The sequence below is a fragment of the Mixophyes fleayi genome, chromosome 4, assembly GCF_038048845.1.
Source record: "Mixophyes fleayi isolate aMixFle1 chromosome 4, aMixFle1.hap1, whole genome shotgun sequence".
Lineage (NCBI taxonomy): Eukaryota > Metazoa > Chordata > Amphibia > Anura > Limnodynastidae > Mixophyes > Mixophyes fleayi.
Genome location: NC_134405.1, coordinates 185599188 through 185624047, shown reverse-complemented (window position 1 = coordinate 185624047; position 24860 = coordinate 185599188). Strand labels below are relative to the sequence as shown.

General features: G+C 38.7%; 1 protein-coding gene across 2 annotated transcripts in view; it reads left to right on the top strand.

Moving 5' to 3' along the window:
* The window catches only part of CFTR (CF transmembrane conductance regulator), a 140858-nt gene extending 115998 nt beyond the window's left edge, over positions 1-24860 (top strand). For both annotated transcript variants that reach the window (XM_075208975.1, XM_075208974.1), the window contains exons 23-27: positions 683-838; positions 19225-19314; positions 19938-20110; positions 20191-20296; positions 24165-24860. In XM_075208975.1, the coding sequence (XP_075065076.1) occupies positions 683-838; positions 19225-19314; positions 19938-20110; positions 20191-20296; positions 24165-24371 (732 nt within the window). In that variant the 3' untranslated portion in view covers positions 24372-24860. The remainder of the gene's footprint in view (positions 1-682; positions 839-19224; positions 19315-19937; positions 20111-20190; positions 20297-24164) is intronic.

Sequence of the window (24860 nt, the reverse complement as noted above, 5' to 3'; positions counted from 1 at the left end):
TTTGCTGGTGACTGACAATTACCCTCGCTCAGACCACAGGTACTGCTGATTCATTAATTTAAGCTAAGATACACATATAATAAGAAAAAAGTTGATGCTTACTATATATACAGAATATTGGAAAATCTAATCAGAGATTTGGAGCAAGTAGGAGCCCAGCACTTCCTGTACGCCTGGAAAGAATGGTTATGTGGAATTAGCCTTATATGACCAACTATTCATCAAGACATGGCTCATGTTCCCTTGTAGACTCTAACTGTAGGAAAAAGGGGTTCTGTGTGTTTGCTATATTTCTATATTGTAAGATGTTACAGAATATGTTTGGACATTTATATATATATATATATATATATATATATATATATATATATAAAATGACAATAGTGGAATAACATATGTGTGTATGGAAGCCCTTCTCATGTGGATACTGTTTGTTCCTAATTTATCTATGTGCTAGTTTCCCTACTACATATGTTCTCTTTCCTTAAGCTTTCAATCTTTCCTTGAAAAGCATTCTTTCATTTGAGTGGTTGTAATGTTTCCACATAATGACTCCCTAGATTGAGCTGCATTTGTTCTTTCTCTGTGTCAGCACATATATCTCACACAATACATTCTCTGAGGCATAGTACTCATTAAAACACATGCTTTACATTCATATTGTGCATATCTGACATTCTAGGTTGGATTATTAGGAAGAACTGGTGCAGGAAAAAGCACCTTACTGTCTGCTTTTCTGAGATTATTATCAACCCAAGGGGACATTCAAATTGATGGGGTATCTTGGCAGTCATTATCCCTGCAGAAGTGGAGAAAAGCATTTGGAGTTGTTCCACAGGTATGACTGATTTATTTCCTATATGTTTTGCTTTTTGTGTATAAATTATGTTTTTAGTCTGTTCTGTATTTACATTTTATTGGTGGTATAGACATTTACAATGCATAAAACATACATTCACTCAGGGTGGCCTTATATCTAGTCTACTGTGGTGGTCATGTCAGACAATGGGGTACATTTTCTAAAAGTTCTAAATTCAGATTCTAACTATCATTTCCTAGAATGTACTAGACCACTGATGGGCAAAAGGTGGCTGTTGGGTGGCATGAGGCCCTCCGAGCCTTTACCTGCAGCCCCTAGTTCCTACCTGTTTTATTTGTTTGTTATAACTTTTAACATTTGTTTAAAATGTCTACTGTTTTTCTTTCTTTGATTAAATATATTGTTTTAAATTATTGCTGAGATTAAGGGTAATCTGCATCACTTTCAAAGGTTAGAGGACTACACATGTGAACCCTGAAGCGTATAAGGTTGCCTATCACTGTATTAGATAAATGATAGGTAGAATCTGATTGGTGGCCATGGGCAACATCTCAACTTTTCCTTTTTTAGAAATGTTAGTAAATCTACTCCGATATTATTATGCATTACATGCAGTTGTGTGTGTTATTGGATTACCTATTCTTAGTTCATAGAATAATGAGAAGAGAGAGAATATCTGCATCTAATCTAATAATGACAAAAATATTGCATATATCACACTTGATTGAGTTGTTGATGCCAATATGTGTTATATTTAGATTTAGGTTTTTACTATTCCATTACATGATTAAATATCAAACGAGCACGTTACAGGCAAGATTTTTTTGTCATTGGAGAACCAGACAATGATAATTGTATAGATCTAATGTAAAACAGAGACATTTTATTACAGAATATTGCATGTCTTGGCATCATTTATAAACTATGGGTACAAACATAATTGTTTTTAGTTATTATATTTAATATTGATATAAATTATTATTTGCGAACTATAATTAACATACTAAGGACATGAAAAGCAAAGTTAATACTGGCTTGGCAGAGTTAAATAATACCATATTAGGCAGCACAGATGGAGAAAGAGTAACATAAATATTTATCTTTTTATAAAGGAAGTATGAACTGTTGTCAAGTAAATTAACAAGTCTGGTACGCACAAGATCAGTAAACAATTAAATGATACAGAGCAATTCAACATACAAACTACACAGAGGCCTGGAATAATTTACAGAGATTGTTTCTCCCTCTAAGGCTATTAGAATTCTTTTTAGATATACATCACAATAGTGTATATGGCATCAATTTTCATACTGTATATGATTTACTATTACAATTGGTATAGTAATTATTATATAGCTGTATTAAATATTTTTGTTGTAAGAAATATAGTTTTTTATGCATAAGGGGGTGCTATTATTGTTGTTATAGTATTGTTGTATTTAGCAAATTTTTACCTCTTAACTCTTTTACCTCTTAAGATGCAAGAAGTCTTGCATAATATTTGAATGTAAATCTTCACATAAGAGAATGTCTACATGCTTTCATGTTCATTTAAAAGAACATATAAGGAAGATACAGTATTTTTATTAAACTTTTACACCGTAACAAAAAAAGTGAGAGTCATTAATTAATGTCAGAATGGGTGAAGACATAGCCAGGGTAGGTGCTTCCATTAGTCGAACCTAGGGAATTCCCTAGAGTGACAATGGTTATGGGACACCTAACATACTAAATGAGTTAATGCAGTTAATGCAGGAACAGAGCACAGCAATAGTTCAGTGCTTGATAGCAGTCGGTAAGACTGAACATAGTTAATGCAGGAACAGAGCACACCAATACTGCAGTGCTTGATAGCAGTTGTTAATACTGAACATAGTTAATGCAGGAACATAGCACAGCAATAGTTCAGTGATTGTTATCAGCAGGTGATACTGGAAACAGCCAATGCTGGAACAGACGCAGTTCAATAAATATATGCGCTTAATTTTTAAATAGTATACAAAGGTACTGTACCAGCACTGCAGCATGTAGCAGCAGAATGTCCAGGTGCATGTAGAATTCAGGCATAGGAATAAATCATAATCGAACAATACATGGTCATAATAACAAGCGGCTCGCAGCAGTAGACAGCAGAGATTAGGATTGCTGGACACTGGTCTGAGAGACTCTAATCATCTGGCAAATGATCCTTGCACTGACTGGATCTTATAAGTACAAGTATATCTCAAGCACCTGCATCAATGCTCTTCAAGACATCAGTTTAGCCAGGACCGGATTTACCACTAGCCAACCTAGGCAATTGCCTAGTGCCCAGCGGTCCCCAGAGGGCCCTCCCAGGGCCGGCGGTGAGACCACCCTTTAAAAATGGGACACTACTTATGGACCAGTGCTATATGCTTGCCCCCCCAGGCTAAAGACTGCCAGCCAGCCCCTGAATAGGGGTATATGTTATGCTAAAAAACTATAGTGCTATGGATTTTTTCAGGGAGGGGGCCCCAAACCAGTATCTTGCCTAGGGCCCCATGAGGTCTAAATCCGGCTCTGAGTTTAGCCCTTGCTGAATTTATTTAGGCCCAAACCAGCTGCCAATCTGGAAAGGGTATGTGAATCATTATTTCTAGCAAGTCTCGTGTATTGCACTTTCTCGTGTAAGCAAATGTTATTTTAGGCCTTTGGACTACAGTTGACACCAAGGCTGTAACAGTTCATGACTGTCACTCATCCAGTGTTTTAATGCCCCTGTGGAAGCCCCACATGGAGTGCCAGCTGCTGACATGTTTGAGAAGCAGCAGACAGCTTCTTGAGAAGCAGCAGACAGCAAGTAGCTGCTAATCCATGTCTCTGATAGGCTAGGAATGTTGTGATTGGCTAAGATGTCACAGCCAAGGGCCACATTCCCACTTTGAGGAACAGCACCTCCTAACTGCTATGGTAAGAAGCAGCGGTAGTGGGGTGTAATGCCAGAGGGGGAGGGGTGCCATTTAAGTGGGTGAGGGATTCCGCAGGGTCAGCTCTGACCCTAGACACAGCACATTGTTTTTTGTGCACTTTTCTTTTTTTGCAAATTTTGTCAGACACATATACAGGTGCAAATTCCTCTTCCACTGTTTGATGATCTACTGTGCAGGTGCTTTGTGTAAGTTTTTGCTCCCGAGTGGTCCATTTTGCACATGGCAGCAAAAGCAAAAACTTCACTTGAAAGTTCTACCCATTGTGACTTTACAACCATTTAAGTAAAGCTTTTCAATTTCATAAAACACTAGTTGTTGGAGCAACATTTAATTATAAGGCAAATGGGTACTGGGATGTTCCAAGTTGCATTAATTGTTTATGCTTCTGTGATTTTACATTGAATTGCATGTCTCTCCATGTATGACCTCTTTGAGACGATTATTATAGATCCATTTTCATGATCATGGCCCAACAATTTGTTGTATTTTTTTTTTAGATCGGAGAGAGAGTTTATACTACAGGGTTATAGTTACTAAATCATAACAATATAGTTTTAGTTTGTTTCTGTGTCTTAAATTAAACAATGTAAATGCGTCTTCCTACACAACAGGAAAACATATACGCAATGGAAGAACTTTCCTTTGATAAACAGTTTTTTGTTTATTAGCATCAAAAGACACATTTGCTGAAAGATTCATTAGCAAATAATCTGAGGGAAGAAAGGGTTGCGCTCTACTTCTAATGTTGCAAGAGCTGCACTAACAAAAGGTATCCATCCCTCAAAGTTAACAATAGAAAAAATAATTAGGCGCTCAGTGACTGATAGGATGAACCCTAAATACCCTAAATAGGTATGCCAAAATGTAGTTAAGGACCTCAGTGCAGATGTGGTTCACCAATAATTCTGATTCATCTATTAATTAAAATGACTTATTACACATACTATATAACACTAAAACGGAACTAGTGATTCCTAACAATGACCAATGGTCACTAACTAGTATATCTAATGGTATTTTACCATTGTTTAGTGGAACAATTAATGTTAGTCATACTATATTGATCACAGAGGATACATGATATAAACACATATATAATTAAAATATCTAATAATATTACAAAGTAGAATATAATAGAGGTAAAAAAATATATATTAGAAACCTATAAAAACCCCAGCCAAGTAACCAGCCAATCAGCAATTGAATATAATGTCCACTGTGAATCCTCTAGTAAAAAGAAGTCCAATGAAAATGATCCCATACAATAATTAATGTCTCAGATGATATAATCCTCTTAACGGAGGAAGGATTATGGGGATGCGCTGTATAACTCTCACTAGTATGGCATAGAGTTCTTTCCTTACATTATCAGCGGTGTTAGACAAACATATCCACAAAATCTTTTGGGTAATGTAATACTTGCTGTGAATGGACATTGACCGGGTACCCAGTAACTTCTTAGGCTAGAGATGTTTGGCGGCAAGGCAGGTGTCAGCGTGCGGGGGTATGAAGATGATTTTGCTCCACCGTGGAACGCAGACGTCACTTCTGGTTGATGTGTCAGCGAATAGAATGGCAGGAGCGTGACCCAATGCGTTTCGTCCGAGATGGACTTCTCAAGGGTGACGTGAACATGTAGAAATGTGTGGGTATATATAGTGCTCCCAGTTGCTCATACATATCCGATTGGCTGGAAATCATTGTGTAGACCTGTATTATCACTTGGCTGTCCAGTTGTTAAAACATCAATAAAATCCATAATGACATATGTACTTATAACTCAGCACTGATTACATAGGATACTTGGTGTTATAGAATATTGCAATTAACGTGTAATAATGCCTCATATTTTGTATATCAACTATAGAGATTCTTAGATTGATGAGGTTGTATTTTGTAATAGTACCAACCTAACTTATGTTTGCAAACAGTGACCAGACTGATATTTATTCTATCTCATCTTGCTGGATATGAATCAATCTCAATAGTATTTTCTTTACCATATTGAACTGTATGAGATCCAAATAAGTATGTGGATGGGGTAATCTACGATCCTACCTAGTCACATTTCACACAGATATTGTGTTTGAATTTAAATATAATTATAACTCATGTTACATATTGATTAAAAGTACCAATATTACTCATTAATGGTGTCATTACTGCTCATCTAGTTGGTGAATTATGGTCATGAATCCCAGTACTTTACATATGTATATATATATACATAAACACGTCCACGTATATATATATATATATATATATATATATATATATATATACACACATATATACACACATATACATATACATACCTATGTGTGCAATCAAATGGTAATGTTCACATTATCAGAATTGGTATGTAGGAAACAGATTACCAATGGTTTTCTGGGTCACCGCCATCAATCTGTCCACCACATGAGGTCTTCCTAGTGCACATAAGGGGACAATGTCCCTACTGTACCAGGTGTTCTCAGGTAGTCCCCCTATCCTGTTACTTACCTGGCTCACTCTGCTTGGCTTCCAAGATCAAATGGGTTTGGGCATAGTCAGGGGGGTAAGACGGTAAATCATCTGTCCCACATGTGCCTCCCTATGAAATTAATGACCAGATGGGCGGAAAGTAATTACACATAATTACAAGTGCCCAAGAAATGACAGCAAAATCTCAGAGGGATATGTTCCATAATTCCACCATATTTAGTAGATAGAAAGGTCAAATTTGACATTAAGTCCTTTAGGTATCAACGTTTTAAAGTTATATATCGCCTGAGTGTCTTCCCTATTCAGTTTTTTTATCAGGTTCCCTCCTCTCCAGATATTGGTGATCTTTTTAACTCCAATAAAATAAACACCCGTATAGTTGCAATTATGTGCTTCTTTGAAATGTCTGGATAAATCATGGTTTTTAAACCCTATCTAAATATTCTTTAAATATTCTCTAACTCGCACCTTTAATTTCCTGATAGTTCTACCAATGTATTATTTCCCACAAGTACATTGTAGTAAATACACCATGTCAGTACTACTGCATGTAATAAAATCCTGAATCTTAAATATCTGACCACTTGATGTTGAATGGTACTCCCTAACAGGTCTTGTGCTTCTGCACCCCAGTGTTACACAACTGGAGCACAGACCACAATAGAAAAAAAACACTCTTGTGTGTTCTATCTGTCAGCCAGCTGTGTTTATGCACGGTTGTCTTACTGGGAATATGATTAGACATCAATGCTCTTCCAAGATCAGGAGCTTTTCTGAATACTATTTGTGGATTGGGTGGTAATTGGGGTCCTAACAGATTGTCCTGTTTTAAAACATACCAATGCTTATGAACAGTCCTTTTGATTAGATTAGCTCCATGTGAGCAATCGGTCACAAAATAAATGGGTTCTTCTTGTGTTTTGGCTAAAGGTTGGGAATTATCGATCTCCGGTGTTTTGTCCTTATATTTCAAAAGACTATTCCTATCAGTATTCTTGAGCTTGGAGAATGCTTTATCAACTAAATGTTTATCATATTTTTTCTCCAAAAATTGTTGCTTCAAACTCTCCCCATGTGTGATATAATCTTGAATCTCAGTACAATTGTGTCTGACCCATGTAAATTGGCTGAAGGGAATACTGCACAGCCAATTGGGGTGATAATTGCTCTCTGATAGAATAAAGCTATTGACATCCACGGTTTTCTGGTTATTAACCTGCCCTCCCTCATAAGTATTTATAGAACCAAAAATTCAATAGAGTTTTTGCTGTACTGTGCTGTAAACTTAAGCCCATATTCATTGTTGTTGATGTGTTCCAGAAAATCTAACAGACTTCTCTCAGGACCCTCCCAAATAATCAGCACATCATCAATGTAGCGCTTCCAGAGCACCAGGTTCGCAGCCCAGCTATTATTGAACCAGATAAAATATGAGGCATTATTATACGTTAATTTAAATATTCTATAACCCCAAGTATCCTATGTAATCAGTGCTGAGTTATAAGTACATATGTCCTTATGGATTTTATTGATGTTTTTACAACTGGACAGCCAAGTGGTAATACAGGACTACACAGTGATTTCTAGCCAATCGGATATGTATGAGCAATTGGGAACACTATATATACCCACACATGATCTACATGTTCACTTCACCCTTGAGAAAATCCATCTCGGACGAAAAGCGTTGGGACATGCCCCTGCAATCCCTTTTGCTGACACGACAACCGGAAGTGACGCCTGCATTCCACAGTGGAGCACAAGCGTCTTCAGACCCCCGCACGCTGATACCTGCCTTGCCGCCATACATCTCTAGACTAAGAAGTTACTGGGTACCCAATCAGTGTCCATTCACAGCAAGTATTACATTACCCAAATGATTTTTGTGGATATGTTCGTCTAACACCACTGCTAATGTGAGGAAAGAACTCTATGCCATACTAGTGAGAGTTATACAGTGCACCCTCATAATCCTTCCTCCTTTAAGAGGATTACCCCATCTGAGACATCAATTATTGTATGGGATCAATTTCATTGGACTTCTTTTTACTAGAGGATTCACAGTGGACATTATATTCAATTGCTGATTGGCTGGTTACTTGGCTAGGTTTTTTTATAGATTTCTTATATATATTTTTTACCTCTATTATATTCTTCTTTGTAATATTATTATATTTTTTCATTTTATATGTATTTATATCATGTGCCTTCTGTGATAAATATAGTATGACTTACATTAATTGTTCCACTGGACAATGGTAGAATACCATTATATATATTAGTTAGTGACCATTGGTCATTGTTAGGAATCACTAGTTCCGTTTTAGTGTTATATAGTATGTGCAATAAAACATTTTAATTAATAGATGAATCAGTATTACTCTTGAACCACATCTGCTGAGGTCCTTAACTACATTTCAACATACTTATTTAGGGTTCAAGTTACCAGTCAATGAACGCCTAGTTATTTTTTCTATTGTTAGCAAATAATCTGTTTTAGTAATTTAGCAGTATAAATCTGCAAAATAAATAATAGCAAACTATTATTCACTTTCAAACCCTAAATAAAACTATCAGTCTTATTACTGACATACTATAAGGGTATGCCCTTTATTATTTAATCTCTATCTTCCTTTTATCTAACTGCTCTAAATGAAATGTTATATACATTCAGGGGTAATGCTAACATCTAAGCAAGCTAAGTTGCTGCTTAGGGTCCCTCGCTGTTTCTGGGGGCCCCAGACAGCTGCCATCCTTCTACGTCTCTGGTCCTGCAGCCTGTCCTCTGCCTCAAATTATTTTTATTTACCTTCTCTCTGCTCTCTACCATCTCACTCCCTGTTTTTACCTGCCATCTCTAAACACGGAACTGACCAGCTCTAGTGCCAGACCAGTGGTGGAAGGGGGGAGGAGTTGAATGCTAAAGATTGTCAGGGGTTGTGTGTTCCAAGCCTCCTCCCAGGCTTCCTAGGAGATTGCAGACCTATATTGAGGCCGGAGTGTGCGGCTCAGAAGCTGGCGATTGGCTGTCTCTCAGTGACAAGTGATAATGTGTGTTGCTGTCAAGTGCACTAACAATGGTGAATATAAGCGAGATATATCTTTTTCCCATTGAGTATGTTGTTCTACTACTAAACACCTATAGTAAAGTATATACCTTATTTACATCACCAAAAGGCAAACTCTGTAAATTAAATTATTTTCTGGCCATCATTAGTGGTTATATTTGTCTATCTCTTCACTTCTGTTTTAGTGCATAACCTTATTTAAAGGTTATTAGAATGCTATTTCACATAATTGTATTTTATTAAATAAATATATTCATATTTATGTTCTGTTATTTTAGTTTATGTAATGTGCAGTATATTCATTGGTTCCCTTATAAGTGTTGTTACTGGAACATATGTTGGAATTATTATTTCCTAATAATGGCAAGACAATACATACTATAAGATTATTTAGTCATCAGATTATTACCTAATATACATTAGAGCCATGGTACGTAACTAATAATATCGAGTGGTGGGTTTTTTTTTCTTATCATAGTTGGACCAGGTTGTGGGTAAATAATTCCCAGGCTTGTGTACAAGACTGGTTTGTTCAGTTGAAGTTTTTAGATTGTGACACAGAAAACAAAATAGCTCTTTCATTAGTTTACTTTTAACATCAATAGAAAGCAAACACCATTATACAAACTTTCCTGTTCTTGACTCTCTATATCTGTTGCCAATTTTCTAGAACATAGAGCATTTAGTAAGTACAGTAAGTGCCAGAGACCATATTGATGCTTAATGTCCAGTTGCCGGTCAGATATTCTTTCTGATTTACTGCTCTCTAGATATGTCAGAATGTAATTACCAATGTAGAAGTAATATGCTAAGGCAGAGGTTCCCAAACTGTGCGCCACGGCTCCCTGGGGTTCCGCGGGGAACTCACAGGTGTGCTGTGGCTAGAACAAGGCGGGGGACTGCGTGGTAAATATTTTGGCTTAGGGGTGCCTTGAAAAAATTATGGAGACCCTAAGGGTGCCTAGAACTGAGAAAGTTTGGGATCCACTATGCTAAGGTAATCACTGCATTGTTTATTGTAGGTCTAAAACATCTTAATCTGTGTTGTTATATATTAAAATGATACCAACATCACAAATAAAATCTAGCAAAATTATTAAAAGCGATAAAGTGATCAATGAGAATAAAAACTATTACTTTAGGCTTTAGGCATCTTATTGTGATGAGGTCTAATATGTTTCAATATTTTACCTTTTCTTGTAAAATGTTCTCCAAAATATATGTTATGTGTTACCACCATTTACTATCAGTCTTTTCAAGTGTTGAATCTTTATAATATTGTTACAGTATACATTCTGTACAATTATTAGGTAATCCCTCTGGATGAATTTCATAAATCCTTTCATTTGATATTCCTTTAATATACTCATAAACAATGTTAATATCTTTTTTTTTAGCAATTTATTACAATTTATAATTTAAATTTCTATAAGAATAATGTTTTCAAAATAACAGAACAAAGTATCTTCTAGATGCTCATCATTACAGTTTCCATTGAAAACCATTTAAACTGTGCCATCACTAACTGCTAAAGACTGCCAAAGTCTTAGGTCATAATGATCAGAACGCAGCTTGTCCTAAGCTGCCATATATACAGAATACATTTCATCTCAGAGCTCCACAGATGTGACACTGAACAGTTTAATGTAGATCCCAGCCACTTAACTCCCCTCCAAAAATCCAACAGATGGTTGTGTTGAATGTGGAGGCAGACATTTCTTAGGGGTATTCCACTGAGTAGCTGTAACATGGAAAAAAAATGAGAATTATACTCACCGTTAATTTCCTTTCCTTGACATACTCCATGGCAGCCCTTATAATGGGTTAATACCCTGATCAGCTAGTGTAGACAGGAAAGATTTTGCCCCACCTGGGCCCTATATAAGGCAGCCGCTCCTCTTCCTCAGTGTCTTTTCCAAGCCGTCCTAGAACATAACTATCAGAACAAGGAAGGGAAAATATAGGACTGCCATGGAGTATGTTAAGGAAAGGAAATTAACGGTGAGTATAATTCTCAATTTTCCTTCCCCTACTTCATGGCAGCCCTTACAATGGAATATACCAAAGCAGTACAATAGTCGTGAGGGCAATATAACCAACACCTTAATACGGTCAAGCAGAAAATTTATTTACAGCGCTTGCTGGAGAATCTTTCTTCCACACGGTTGTCTCCTTAGAGACTGAAACGTCAAGCAGATAATGCTTAGATAAAGTGTGCATCGTGGACCACCCGGCTGCCTTACAGATGTCGGTTGCCGATGCATGGGTTCTATGTGCCCAGGAGGTCGCTACTGCCCTATTTGATTGCGCCTTCAGTATCTTAGGTACTTCACGCCCTTTCCCCCTGTAGGCCTGTGAAATCACTTCTCTAATCCACTTTGCCAATGTGGGTTTGGATGGGGCATGTCCTTTGCGAGGACTTTCAGGAAGTACAAATAGTTGCTTTGTCTTCCTAAGATTTTTCGTCTTGATAATGTAAGTAGATATGGCTCTCACCACATCTAGAGTATGGAGTTGTGTTTTGTTACTATTAGTGGGATGAGTATAGAGAGATGGCAGAAGGAATTCATGGTTGATGTGGAAGGAAGGTACAACCTTGGGTAGATAATCCAAAATTTCTTTATCTTAATAGATATTCAGGAAGGGTTCTTCACAACATAACGCATGTATGTCCCCTATTCGACGTGCCAAAGTGATTGCCACCAGAAAGAGCACTTTCAGAGTGAGCCACCTGAGAGATATGTCTTGCAAAGGTTCAAAGGGATAGGCTGCTAAGGCGTCCAAGACAATATTAAGGTCCCAAGGGGCTAAGAATGGTTTCAGTCCCGGTTGTAACCACTTCAGTGCCTGAAAAAAACGGAAGATGAGACCCCTAGATGACAGCTTGATATCAAGAAGGATGCTAATAGCAGATAATTGCACCTTTAATGTAGCGGGTGCTAGTCCTTTAACAAAACCATCTTTGAGAAACGCTAACACATTCGACACACTGGCAGACATAGGATCCTTCGCCATGTCCCGTGCCCAACAAATTAATCTTTTCCAAATTATGTAATAAATTATAGAGGAATTCTTTTTTCTGACCTGAATTAGAATGTCTATTACCGCATCTGAAACACCTTTGGGTTTCATTAATTGCCGCTCAGTCTCCATGCCATCAAATCAAGTGAGTCTGGACTTGGATGCAGAACCGGACCCTGATGTATGAGGTCTGGTCTGACCAGCAACGGCTATAGATGTTCCAGCAACATCCTCCCTGGTACTGAGAGCAGTTCTCCCGGCCACACCCGCAGGACTGCTATCACCTCCACATTCTCTTTCTTTGTTTTTCTGAGTACCTGAGGAATGACTGGAAAGGAAGGAAACATGTATCCCAGTTTGAAGTTCCATTGCATTGCCAAGGCATCTATCCCTAGGGCCCTGTTGTCTCTGTGAAGGGAGTAGAAGAGGGGTACCTTGGCATTGCTTCCTGTGGCCATCAGGTCTATTTATGGATTTCCAAACCTGTGTTGTATGAGTTGAAAGACCTTTTCGTGCAACTCCCATTCTCCTCCGTGGACTTAGTGTCTGCTCAAATAGTACGCCACCACGTTGTCTTTGCCTGCCACATGGAGGGCTAAAAGAGATCTCAGGTTCGTCTCTGCCCATGCCATTAGTGTGGTTATTTTGGTCAGCATTGCTCTGCTTTTGGTACAGCCCTGCTTGTTTATACAGGCACTAGAGTCCTGTTGTCGAAGAACACTCGCAGATGTTTGGTTCACAGATAAGACTGGAAGTACTGGACTGCACGCCAGACCGTTCTCATCTCCAAGATGTTCCCCTGGAGAAGTCTCTCCTAGTCTCGCCAGGCACCCTGCGTGACCGTGCCTTGTATGTGAGCACCCCAACCTACTGAACTGGCGTCTGTGGTAAGGACACACCAGTCGAGAGAGTCACACCTTGATTTCTCAGGCCTGGGAGCTGCCACCAGCGTAAGGCCTGTCGACGATCTTGAGAGGTTGATTTTGGAATCTAAAGACCCCACTGTATGATACCTTTGTACAAAAAGGTTTGCTTGAAGATCTCTCATATGCCATCTTGCCCACGGAAGAATTCCTATTGTTGAAGTAAAGATTCCTAGGAGGCAAAGACATGTTCGTGCTGAAGCACAAAGTTGAATCTGAACTTGGTGCGTCAAGGATTGGATTTTGTCCAACCTTTCTTGAGAGAGACAGACCGCTTTCTTGTATGCTAGAAATAAAAGCTGTTGTGATGGTGTCAGATGGCTTTTTGTTGATACATTGACTAACCAACCGTGCCGTTAGCGAAACTGGATTACTTGGGATGTAACCTCCAAGGCCGCTTCTTCTGACTTTGCCGAAATTAGGATATCGTCCAGATCCGGCCACAAAGCCACTCCGTTCTCCCTGAGTGTCACTATGAGAACTATAAGGACCTTGGTGAATGTTCTTGGAGACGTAGAAAGGCCAAACGGAAGGCAAGTAAACTGGAAGTGGCGTCCTTGAATGCAAAATCTCAGGAATTGCTGGGGATGGGATGTGATTTGGATATGAAAATATGCATCCTTTAAGTCTATTGCTATCAGAAAATCTCCTGTTTCTACTGTTTTGAGGATTGAGTTGATAGGTTCCATCCGGAAATGTTTTGCTCGCACATAGCAGTTGAGAGCCCGTAGATCTAGTACTGTCCTGAAGGCACCTGATGGTTTCCAGACGAGGAACAGTCTGGAATAGAACCCCATATTTTCCTGACTTGATGGTACTGGTGCGATAGCTTTTGTTTTCACCAGGCCTCTTAGGCTTTCCTCCAATGCTTGCTGTTCTAAGGAAGACGAGAGACTTCTTTGCTGAATAAATTTGTTCCCTACTGGGTAGGTATGGAATTCTATAGCATATCCCTTGGTGACTGTATCTTGGACCCATTTGTCTTGTGTGGTCTGAATCCAAACTTTTGCAAAGCGTGATACCCTGCCGCCCACTGGAGTTAGACTGGATCAGCAGATAGTCATTGGGATCTTTGCTGTCCTTGTTTCCCCCTTTTTGGTCTGAAGGGCCGGAAGGACCGTCTTGCCATATTATCTTGGTGTCTAGAATATTGTCTCCCTGGCCTATAGTCACGGGCTTCCTTAAACTGTTACTTTTAAGAATAAGAGAGGAAACGTCTCACCTTTCTGTCTTGTGGTAGACGATTAGCTTTGCCACTTGATAGCCTCTGCATTAGGTTATCCAAACAAGAAATTTCCTTCATATGGAAGTGTTAGACGGCATTTGGATTGATGATCTGCTGCCCACGGACGTAGCCAAAGCGTCCTTCTTGCTACAACTGCCGAGGTCATACTCCTGGAAGAGAATACAATGGTATCCAACGAGGCTTCACACAAGGTACCAATGCTTTTCTGCTTAATCTCTAAGTATTTAAGAAGATACAATCTATTTATCTGATCTTTAATATCTGTATGTAGAGTACTGTCCCACAATCTCAGGGCTCTCACTACCAAACCCATGGCTATCCCAGATATTAGAGTTATGCCTGAGGAGATGTGTAATTTCCTGAAGGAAGTCTCCATTCTCCTATCCATGGCATCCTTCAATGGACCGCCATCATCCCACAGGAGAGTGGTCCTTGAGGATAAGCCAGCTATGAACACCATTTCAGCATAACCTCATCCTGAAAAGGGTACATGCAATTCAGTCTCCCCATGTTAGGATGACTTTTTTCTAAGGCTTGACATTTCTTAGTGATCAAGTCTTTAATCACCTTATGTGTATGGAACACTCTAGACTTTACTTGGTGCTCCGAAAAACAATGCATCCTGAGGTGTTGGCTCCTCAATACCTAAAGACTTGTTAATATGCTTAAGTATAATATTCACAGTATCCAAATTAAACATCCTGGGATTCTCTTACACCTCAGCCTCACTATCCGACTCTGAATCCCACTCCTGAGGAGAACTGAATGTTTCAGAGGACGGCCCTGGCCTCATTACCTTCATATCTTCTGCTATAGGAATCCTGTCCCTCGTTGTTCCCTGGTCTGGGGCCTGAAAATCCTGCATTGCTTTAACCATCCATGAAAAGAATTGTTTGAATTGTTCAGGTGGGCCAGGCTCTTCTACCGTTTCAGGGGTGCATGACACACATAATGGAGCAGTTCAATCTTTCGGTAATCGGCCATCACAAGCTGCACACACAAGATTTTTCACTTTACATTTCCTTTTTCCCTGCACAAGCTCCACAGAGGTACTGTAAACAATAGAAAAAAGGAACTAAGTAACCTATCCTAAAGTACACAAAAACCCCTTTCTAAGGGCTTACCTTTGGGTATCCGTCAGCTTTATTGGGACGGGCTCCTGGTCCATAGTGCACTTGTCCAGATGGCTGCTAGGTCCTGCAGCATACGATCACCAAGCAAAAACTTAGCCTCGTATAATGAGCTTCAGCTGCTCAAACAAGGAGCCTGCCTTGACATCATCATAGTGAGCCTTTTAGCAGAATAATTATCTCACCTGTCTCATCCTGACAGGTGAGTTGGACAGGAAAATAGCCGGCGGAGCACTATGCAAGCGCGTCCTCCATGCGCGTCCTCCACATGCGCGCGCACCCTGACCCACGCGCATCCTCCAAGAGTGCACGCCGGCCGGAAGTCTAAGCCCTGAACTGACAGTGAGGAGAAGAGACTCATCATAGCAGTTGCCCCTCTAGTACTGCACACATAAACAGCCAGCTTTAGAGGAAAGCTAGAAAACCTCCTTAAGGTAAGCCTACTCGAATAAAATAAACAACAAAAATAAAAAAACTACACTACACTACCCTGTCCTACACATGCTGAGACAGGAAAGAAAGACGCTGAGGAAGAGGAGGGGCTGCCTTATATAGGGTCCAAGTGGGGCAAAATCTTTTCTGTCTACACTAGCTGATCAGGTAGGGAAAGGAGAATACTTTTTAGGCATGTTAAAGACCCATATGGTACCCTATTTGTTAGTCATGCTATGATCTATGCCGGCCTTTTATATACATTCCAATCATCATGCGCTGACTCCATGTAAACCATTACATGACTTAGGAATAATTGAATCCTGTTATCACAGTAACTGGCCATTCACATGAAAGTTCGCTTTACATTGTTGGATATAAATAGTTGCTATGATGAAAGGATTTCATATATCAATTAGCAGTTTACATGTGGTTGACTTGTAAGAACAGAGCCTTGACTGCAGCACTTGTAAAGGTGTAGTGTAAGCAAGCTCTTAGTATTGTTTACATTTAATAAATTACATTTTTCCAAATAGAATCAAGGACTGAAGGAACAGTATTAAAGAATAATTTAGAATTTAGAAATAAAATATAAAATGTTATAGATTTAGTAATTGACATTTTCCTACTTTTGGAATTGATCATTTCTAACAAATGGTGTAATGGTTATTTCTTAGCTTTGCTGTGGATGTTACACACATTCATAGAGCAGCCTTTAAATTCAGGAGAGTCATTGAGTAAAAATGGTTATTCCATCATATGTATTTGTGATACGTCACCAAGGAGCTATGGGTAATTTTATGCAAATGGAAAAAAATGTTGCACCATGTCTGAAATTTTACAACAATCCGCAAATAGTAAGCTGCATTGACTTTTGTCACCAGAATTTTAAAATCCGTTACAAGGACAGAAGAGAAGATTTTCTATTCCAAATATTTTGCACATACCGCCACCATTCCCCCCCCCCCCTTGTTTACTAAGACCTCCAGTAACACTGTAACACAACTAAATGTAACACTCTCTCTACCATGCAGCAAAATAACTCACAGTTCAGCTTCGGTAATGTGAGGATTATGTCTGTTCTCATCAACACGTCTTACATTGTTTACTTTAGAGCCAGTTTTATTTGCTGTAATGAAGTATAAAACAGGTGTCTTCTTGTTGATCTCATAAATAGTGTTTGCAAATATGAATCATTCAATAGAAACATGGTGGAACATTCTCCTTGATATATAGCATATTTCAGGGCCATCTTAATAACAATATGGGCCCCGGGCAAAGCAGTGCACCGGGGCCCCTAGATATAGATATAGATATAGATATATAGAGATAGAAAGATGTACTTGCTCAGTGACCCTTGTAAGTTTTTGTAGGATTATTTTTTCTCTTTAAGAGCCGTACCTATGAGGCCCCCTTGCCCATGGGGCCCCCGGGCAGCTGCCCATCGTGCCCAATGGAAAAGATGGCCCTGGCATATTTGTATACATTATATATAAAAGAAAAGAAAATAGTTCCTCAAATGTTATGTCTCTTTTTTGTGTATTTGTTTTTCAGACAGCATTTAAATAGTATAATCTCATTTTCATTTATATCCTTAATGGGTTTGGAAGAAAATGGCAAACATGTCAGGGGAGGGATTGACAAATTCCTTTATAGCGGCATATTAGTGGAGATTTTTCCAAAATCACCCAGCAGCAGAAGCTAAGTTTCAGCTGAGTGGTACTTGTAGCAGGAGCTTCACATTTCTTCATTCTGCTGCAGCCACTCTGGGCTATAGAGCTGATGGCACCTGTGTAGCCCAGAGTCAGTGACTGCCACGGGGGAAGGTATTTACAGGTTTGCATGACGTCTGTTCACTGACATGGGCATGCGTAAGGAAAGGTATGGCATTTTTTATATCACCGTTTCAAGATCATTTTTTCTCCTGGTTATAATTAGTCCAAATTTTTACAGATATATTTCTCTCAATTATTGGTATTTTTCCGATATGTTTCCTCTACATAGCCTTATATCTACAGAGCTACGGCATTAATGGCGCTATATAAATAGAGAAAAGAAATAAATGATGATGATGATGATATCCAACTAGGATATAAATGTTGCAGAGGTCTTCAAAAAGAAGGGTCAACACTGCAAATATTGACTCTTTGCATAAACTTAATGTAATTGTCAATAAAAGCCTTTGACACTTATGAAATGCTTGTAATATTACTTCAGTATACCATAGCAACATCTGACAGAAAGGTCTAAAAACACTGAAGCAGCAAACTTTGTGAAAACCAATACTTGTGTCATTCTCCAAACTTTTGGCCATGACTGTACATATCAAACTGGTGCATTGGAAGCCACATGCTACCCTTTCTTCTTAAACTATTTTATTTTACATTAAGAGTGAATTTGCAGTTGAGCTGCTTGTTCTAAAAATGTTCTCTGGAGGTTTCTTGCAGCAATTCATCATCACCATTTATTTATATAGCGCCACTAATTCCGCAGCCCTGTACAGAGAACTCACTCACATCATCCCTGCCCCGAAATATAGGACAATGCCCAATTTCCAAGACTTCAGAGTATGTGTAAACGTCAGCTTGTTTCGCAAGTGGACTTTGCACCTGCTAAACTGTGAACGCCCATCAAAATGCTATCCCCTAAACTTCGTTTAAATTCCTTGTTCTGCAATACAACACTTATAGGCAACGATATGAAGCGCATCACTACGTTCAGCTAAGTGCATACTGATACATCGAGTAGGACTTCAGTCTAATGGCACTACGGATGAACTTGCAAGCTCCATCCTCCAGAAAATGGCAAAATGTAATTTTATATCCCGCACTGAAAGAAAGACAAATATTCATTTGAGGAACTCTTATTTGTGTAGAGAATTATGCAAGTTTAATTAATTTGTAAATGGATGCCATTTATTATAAAGTGCTTAACAATTACTTTCTTTCAAATAAAGGAGGAAACAGATTTTGTTTTATTATAATAAGTGTTGGCTCAATCTCATCCGAGTTACACAAGGAAGTAAAGTCTTATTTTACCCACACATAACACACCTGTTAAGAATGATAATACTTTCATCATCAGCTATTTATATACTATTAAAGTGCTAAAACTAGTCTTGTTTATGTTTATTCTTCCATCCCACACAGAAAGTATTCATATTCTCTGGAACAATTAGAAAAAATCTTGACCCGTATGGAAAACACAGTGATGAAGATATCTGGAAAGTTGCTGAAGAGGTAAAGCTACAAACTGGTCCTATATGCGTGAGAAGGATTACAAAATAGTCAGTGTTGACAATGAGCTGTATTGTGAACATCCTGATAAACTGACAAATAACAAAGACTGTTTGCTGGATGTGTGCTTCCATCTCCTCTTCATGCCAAAGTATTTAGTTAAGAATAGTATAGTATTTTTCCTTACTGTAATCAAGTTACATAGAGTTAAAATAATTTTCCATGCGGTGCTGCCACCTTGTGGTTAGAAAGAGTGACACCATGGCTGAAGATAAATATAATAGTTATAAGTTAAAGCTATGTATTTGCTGTAAATCTGTATTTATCAAGCACTATCGTGTAACATAACCAGAACTTTGCGCACCTACCTAAATCACTGTTTGCTTTATCGGAATGTATTGTTCAGCAGCTTCCTCAATTCCTTTGAAACATTCTTTTTATTTACATAAGTTAGTTTAATTTTAGCAATTATTTAATAAATATATTTCACAAGCGCAATTTTGGCACAGCCTTGTTAACTAGAAATTTCTAAATGTTCATGTCTCATTCATGTTAAGGCCAACCATTCTACTAAATACAATGTACAGGTAATATGAAAAGGTTTTGCAATCTCTTTTTTTCTTTAGGTTGGTTTGAAGTCGATCATTGAGCAGTTTCCAGGCCAGCTGGATTTTGTCCTCCTGGATGGTGGATGTGTTCTAAGTCACGGGCACAAGCAACTGGTGTGTTTGGCCAGATCGGTTCTTAGCAAAGCAAAAATTCTCCTGCTGGATGAGCCTAGTGCTCATTTAGATCCCATGTAAGTTTTTAAATACAGCTACTCTGCTCATGTTAAATGGTATAAAATACATTATTTAATGAATAAATATTTTATTTCAGAACTTTTCAGATTATTAGGAAAACTCTAAAGCATGCATTTGCAAATTGTACAGTGATCTTGTCTGAGCACAGGTTGGAAGCCATGCTGGAATGTCAGTTCTTCCTGGTAAGTTAGTGCCACATATTTTCTTAAAATGTGCATCATGATCTGAATTATAAGTGACAAGAACAGTACATATAGTTGGAGATATCAAGCACATCACGTATCCTACTGGAACATTATGCGAGAATCTCTGTATGTTTAGAAGAAATTTGTTGTCGTTTTCACAGATCTTCTACTCCTCAGAGAAGTTTATAACGTATCCATTTAACAGAGTACATAGTTGCCAACTTGCTAATTTCCACGGACAGTCTCAGCTTTTAAATATTTGTCTATGGAAATGTCCCTATTTTTCAATATTTACCCACTGCATATAATAAATTTGTATTGTACAAGTTCTGGTGCTTCCATTTGAGAATAAAAATTAAAATAAACATTACAACTAAAAGGAGAAAATAGCTAACCCCCCTCCCTCCACAAACATACATTTAAATCAGGATTTTATATGCATAGGATTTGGGAATGCTTACTTAAAACTCCATTCATTAATTAATCCCTCCCTCCACCGCTTCGTCCATCTTTCCCTCCATCCATCCCTCCCTCTCTCCATTCCTCCCTCCCTCCCTCTCTCTATCCCTTCTTCCATCCCTCCCTCTCTCCACCCCTCCTTCCCTCTCTCCAATCCTTCCCTCCATCCATCCCTCTCTCCCATCCCTCCCTCCTTCTATCCATCCTTCTCTCTCTCCCATCCCTCCATCCCACCTTCCATCCATAGCCTGAAGTGCTTGGATTTGGGAATACTTATTTTAAACTCCATTCATTAATTAATCCCTCCCTCCACCGCGTCATCCATCTTTCCCTTCATCCCTCCTCCCTCTCTCCGTCCCGCCCTTTCTCCCTCCCTTCTTCCCTCTCTCCAATCCTTCCCTCCATCCATCCCTCTCTCCCATCCCTCCCTCCTTCCATCCATCCCTTCCTCAACCCATCCCTCTCTCCCATCCCATCCCTCCCTCCATCCATCCTTCCCTCTCGCCCATCCCTCCATCCCACCTTCCATCCATGGCCTAAAGTGCTTGCAAGCTGGGTACACGTTATTTGGCGCCAACACCAACTACAGATAGGGATGCAGTGATAGCTTCCATTTAGTGGCAGGCAGAAAAAAACGGTTTTAAGCTACAATAGGGGATCTTTTGTTAGCCAGATAAAACTAGCTCAGCTGCTGAGACTATTGTCTTTCACGGAGACTACACATAAGCTCACTCATATCAGGGAACTCTTTCAGTATCACAGAGCTGTTACTGGTAATGAGCTAATTACATGTGGTATAGCTGACAAGGTCATACATTGCAGGAATTGCACCAGCCTTATCATAGATGCACCTAAATGTATAACTGCTGCGAACAGTGTCTACTATAGAGACTGTCAATTGTTTTATATCAGGGACTTTTTCTGGTAACATAGAGCCATTACTGGCAATGAGCTATCTGCCTTCATTATTGCAGACAATGTTACACAGTGCAGGAAGCACACCAGCCTCAGTATAGATGTGCTATGGTGTAGTGCTTCATACTGTCATTAATCCAGAATAAGCCTTGTATTTAAAACTTACCAATAGCATCACACAAGCTAAGACCTTTTTGAGCTAGGGGGTTCCCCTTATTAAATCCACTAAGATCTAGTACCTTACTCCGTTATCTGCCTGCTACATTTGTTACAGTGGTGACTAGAAGGCTTGTAACACCAACACAATAAGAGACACGGTTCTCAATTACTCTTCAAATCATTTTTGTCTTCTTACCAACCACCACTTACCAGTAAATGGTTTGCTAAAAAAGGATTTATACAAGATACTTTTTGTATCCACCAGACTATTTCCTTATACAATAGATCCCTATCAGTTGGTGTTTTTGTTTTTATCACACGTGTGTATGTGTGTATTTGTAAGTTATTTTAATATATTTCACCTTGTTTTCCGGGAGGATGTCATTATTAAACAATAATCATTAAAAGTTATATTTTAATTAACATAAGGAGTGCTAATTTGTCCTTCTAACATGAACCTCTGTTCATTATTTGTTCTGTCCAAATATAACAGGACCAGCACCCCCACAAGCTATACGCTATAGATTTATATCTTGACATACATTGCATGTGGATGTTTTCTTCTAATCCCTGTGCAGAGCATCTCCCCCTTTAGTTACTTTAAGCTGGGTACACACTACAGAAAATTTTTCCCAATGCGATATCCTTAACGATTTTACCAACTACTGAAAGAAAAAAAAAAGTCTAGATCAGCATGCCTATTCATGTATACACACTAATCACGTTTTACATGAGATCTGTGCTCTTCATCTGTCATAACCATCGACTGAAAAGATTGTGACACTGCACACTCCATAGAGAGTTATGGGCAATGCCGGTTGTGAGTGCATACACACTGCAGAATTAGAACAATATTGTTGTATTGTTAAACAAGATTTTAGTCCGGTTTAAAAATCAAATCAAACAACACGATGAGCTTTGGAACGTCAATCGTTCATCGTTGGAACATACACACGAATGTGATATTGGGCCAAATGGTTGGTTATTGTGTGATTGGCCTGATAATCTGCTGAAAAGCCAGTAGTGTGTACCCAGCTTTGCCCCCAACACATTACACACCAGAAAGAATTGACCATTGTCATCACATATACAGTATTTTTATGCTGCGAAATTCAAATTTATAAATACAGCATTTTCAAAGATTGTATCGCTGGAACTTTACACCTCTATGAAACTGCCTGTTCCATCGCAAGACTTCATTTATTAAAAATTTCGTTCATCTCCACTTCTATAGCAGTTAGAAGGTAAATGGAGGACAGCCCAATGGTGACCAATATATTTGATAAAATAACTTATAGGTTTGCTTCTGTAGCTATAGACCTGGAAACACTTCTATCCGCTCACATTAAATATTTCATGGATCATGCTATTGATATAGGATGCCAAACAATTTAGAATTTCACTGCTATTGACATTGCTAGTGTAGGTAGCACTGAGAGGACAGCAGAACGGCCAGTCTGCCATAAAATTTAAAAATTCCAAAACCAATTTGAAACAGCCTTTCATGAGTAAATTCATGATAACTACATGTTGGGACAGTGCCCAACATTTATACTAAAAAACTATTTTTAGAAATATGTAAAATTAGTGAATGTTACAACCCACCAACAATGTTTTTTTGTTTTTTTTTAATTTCTTTATTGAAGAATGTCAAACATGTACACATCAGTAAATAAATTAGAACAAAGATATGTTTATACTTAATAATCATGAACCACGACACATAGTATGAGGAAAGTCGTCATCTGTGAGTTACTGAAGTGAACTATAAATATGATATCACACATAAGATACAAAAGCCTGGAGAGACCGGGGCAACACAAGCACTCTCCGTCCAGAAAGATAGGTGGGTCTTGCATGAATATTGCCAACAAAGCTCTCCCAAGTGTCAAAAAATCTCCCTGTGTATTTTGTTTTTTGGAGGGAGGCTTCCAACCAGTCCATTTTCATGGCAAAGAACAATTTTTCTTTAAAGAGGTCCAGTGTGGGCGATGTGCTCTGGATCCACATGTGGAGGATGCATTTTCTTGCCACTGCCGAAATAATCAGCAGCAGACGTCTGCCACCTCTGGATGTGCGGGCATTTGGTGGGAGAATGCCCAATATAGCCCAGTCTGGTGTGAAAGGGAGATAATTTACCAGATCAGCAGTAGCGAACCTCCACACGCGTATCCAGAACCCTCTAATAACCGGACATCCCCAGAAACAATGAAACAAGTCCGCCCACCAACAATGTTTTAAAGGGTTGACCAAATTAAGTTTGAAAATTTGAGATTTAATCTAAATACTGCATATGATTGTTAGTTTGAAATGTATTTAAATCCTTTTTCAGGTGATAGAAGAGAATACGGTAAGGCAGTATGACTCTTTACAGAAACTGATGAATGAGAAGAGTTTCTTCAAGCAGGCGATGAGTCATTCTGACCGCTTGAAGCTATTTCCACTGCACCGCAGGAATTCGAGTAAGAGGAAATCCAGACCCAAGATCACTGCCTTGCAGGAAGAAACTGAAGAAGAAGTGCAGGAGACAAGGCTCTGATCAAGCACTCAACATATCCTATAAACTCTTCAAAAGGTTTCCCCTCCACCCAGGTAGTGAAGAAGCCAATCAGATAAAAACAATGTAATATTGGAGAAAATGGTCATCACAGCAAGATCTGAAATGATCTAGTTTTGGTGCGGTGTGTCATATTTAGACTATTATAGATAACAGCAGTGTCTGCATGCACAGTGTCAAAATCTTCAGTATCCACATTTCAAGAACACATTGTTTTTTTTATGTATATTGTAGATGGCAGTTATGATTTTGTTGTCTCCTCTTTAGCTGTGTGATATTAAAGTGAATTTATGCTTTCCTGTATAAAGCTAGGAAACACGTGCACATGATGAGATGACTCCCTACACATATAGGATATATTGTTTGTGAACCTGACACGTATCAGTAAAGTACTGTACATGTACTATACACTCCAAGTGCAACCACTTTTAGCTAGAGATACTGAGTTTAGTAGTGTTTTATGAAAAGGTT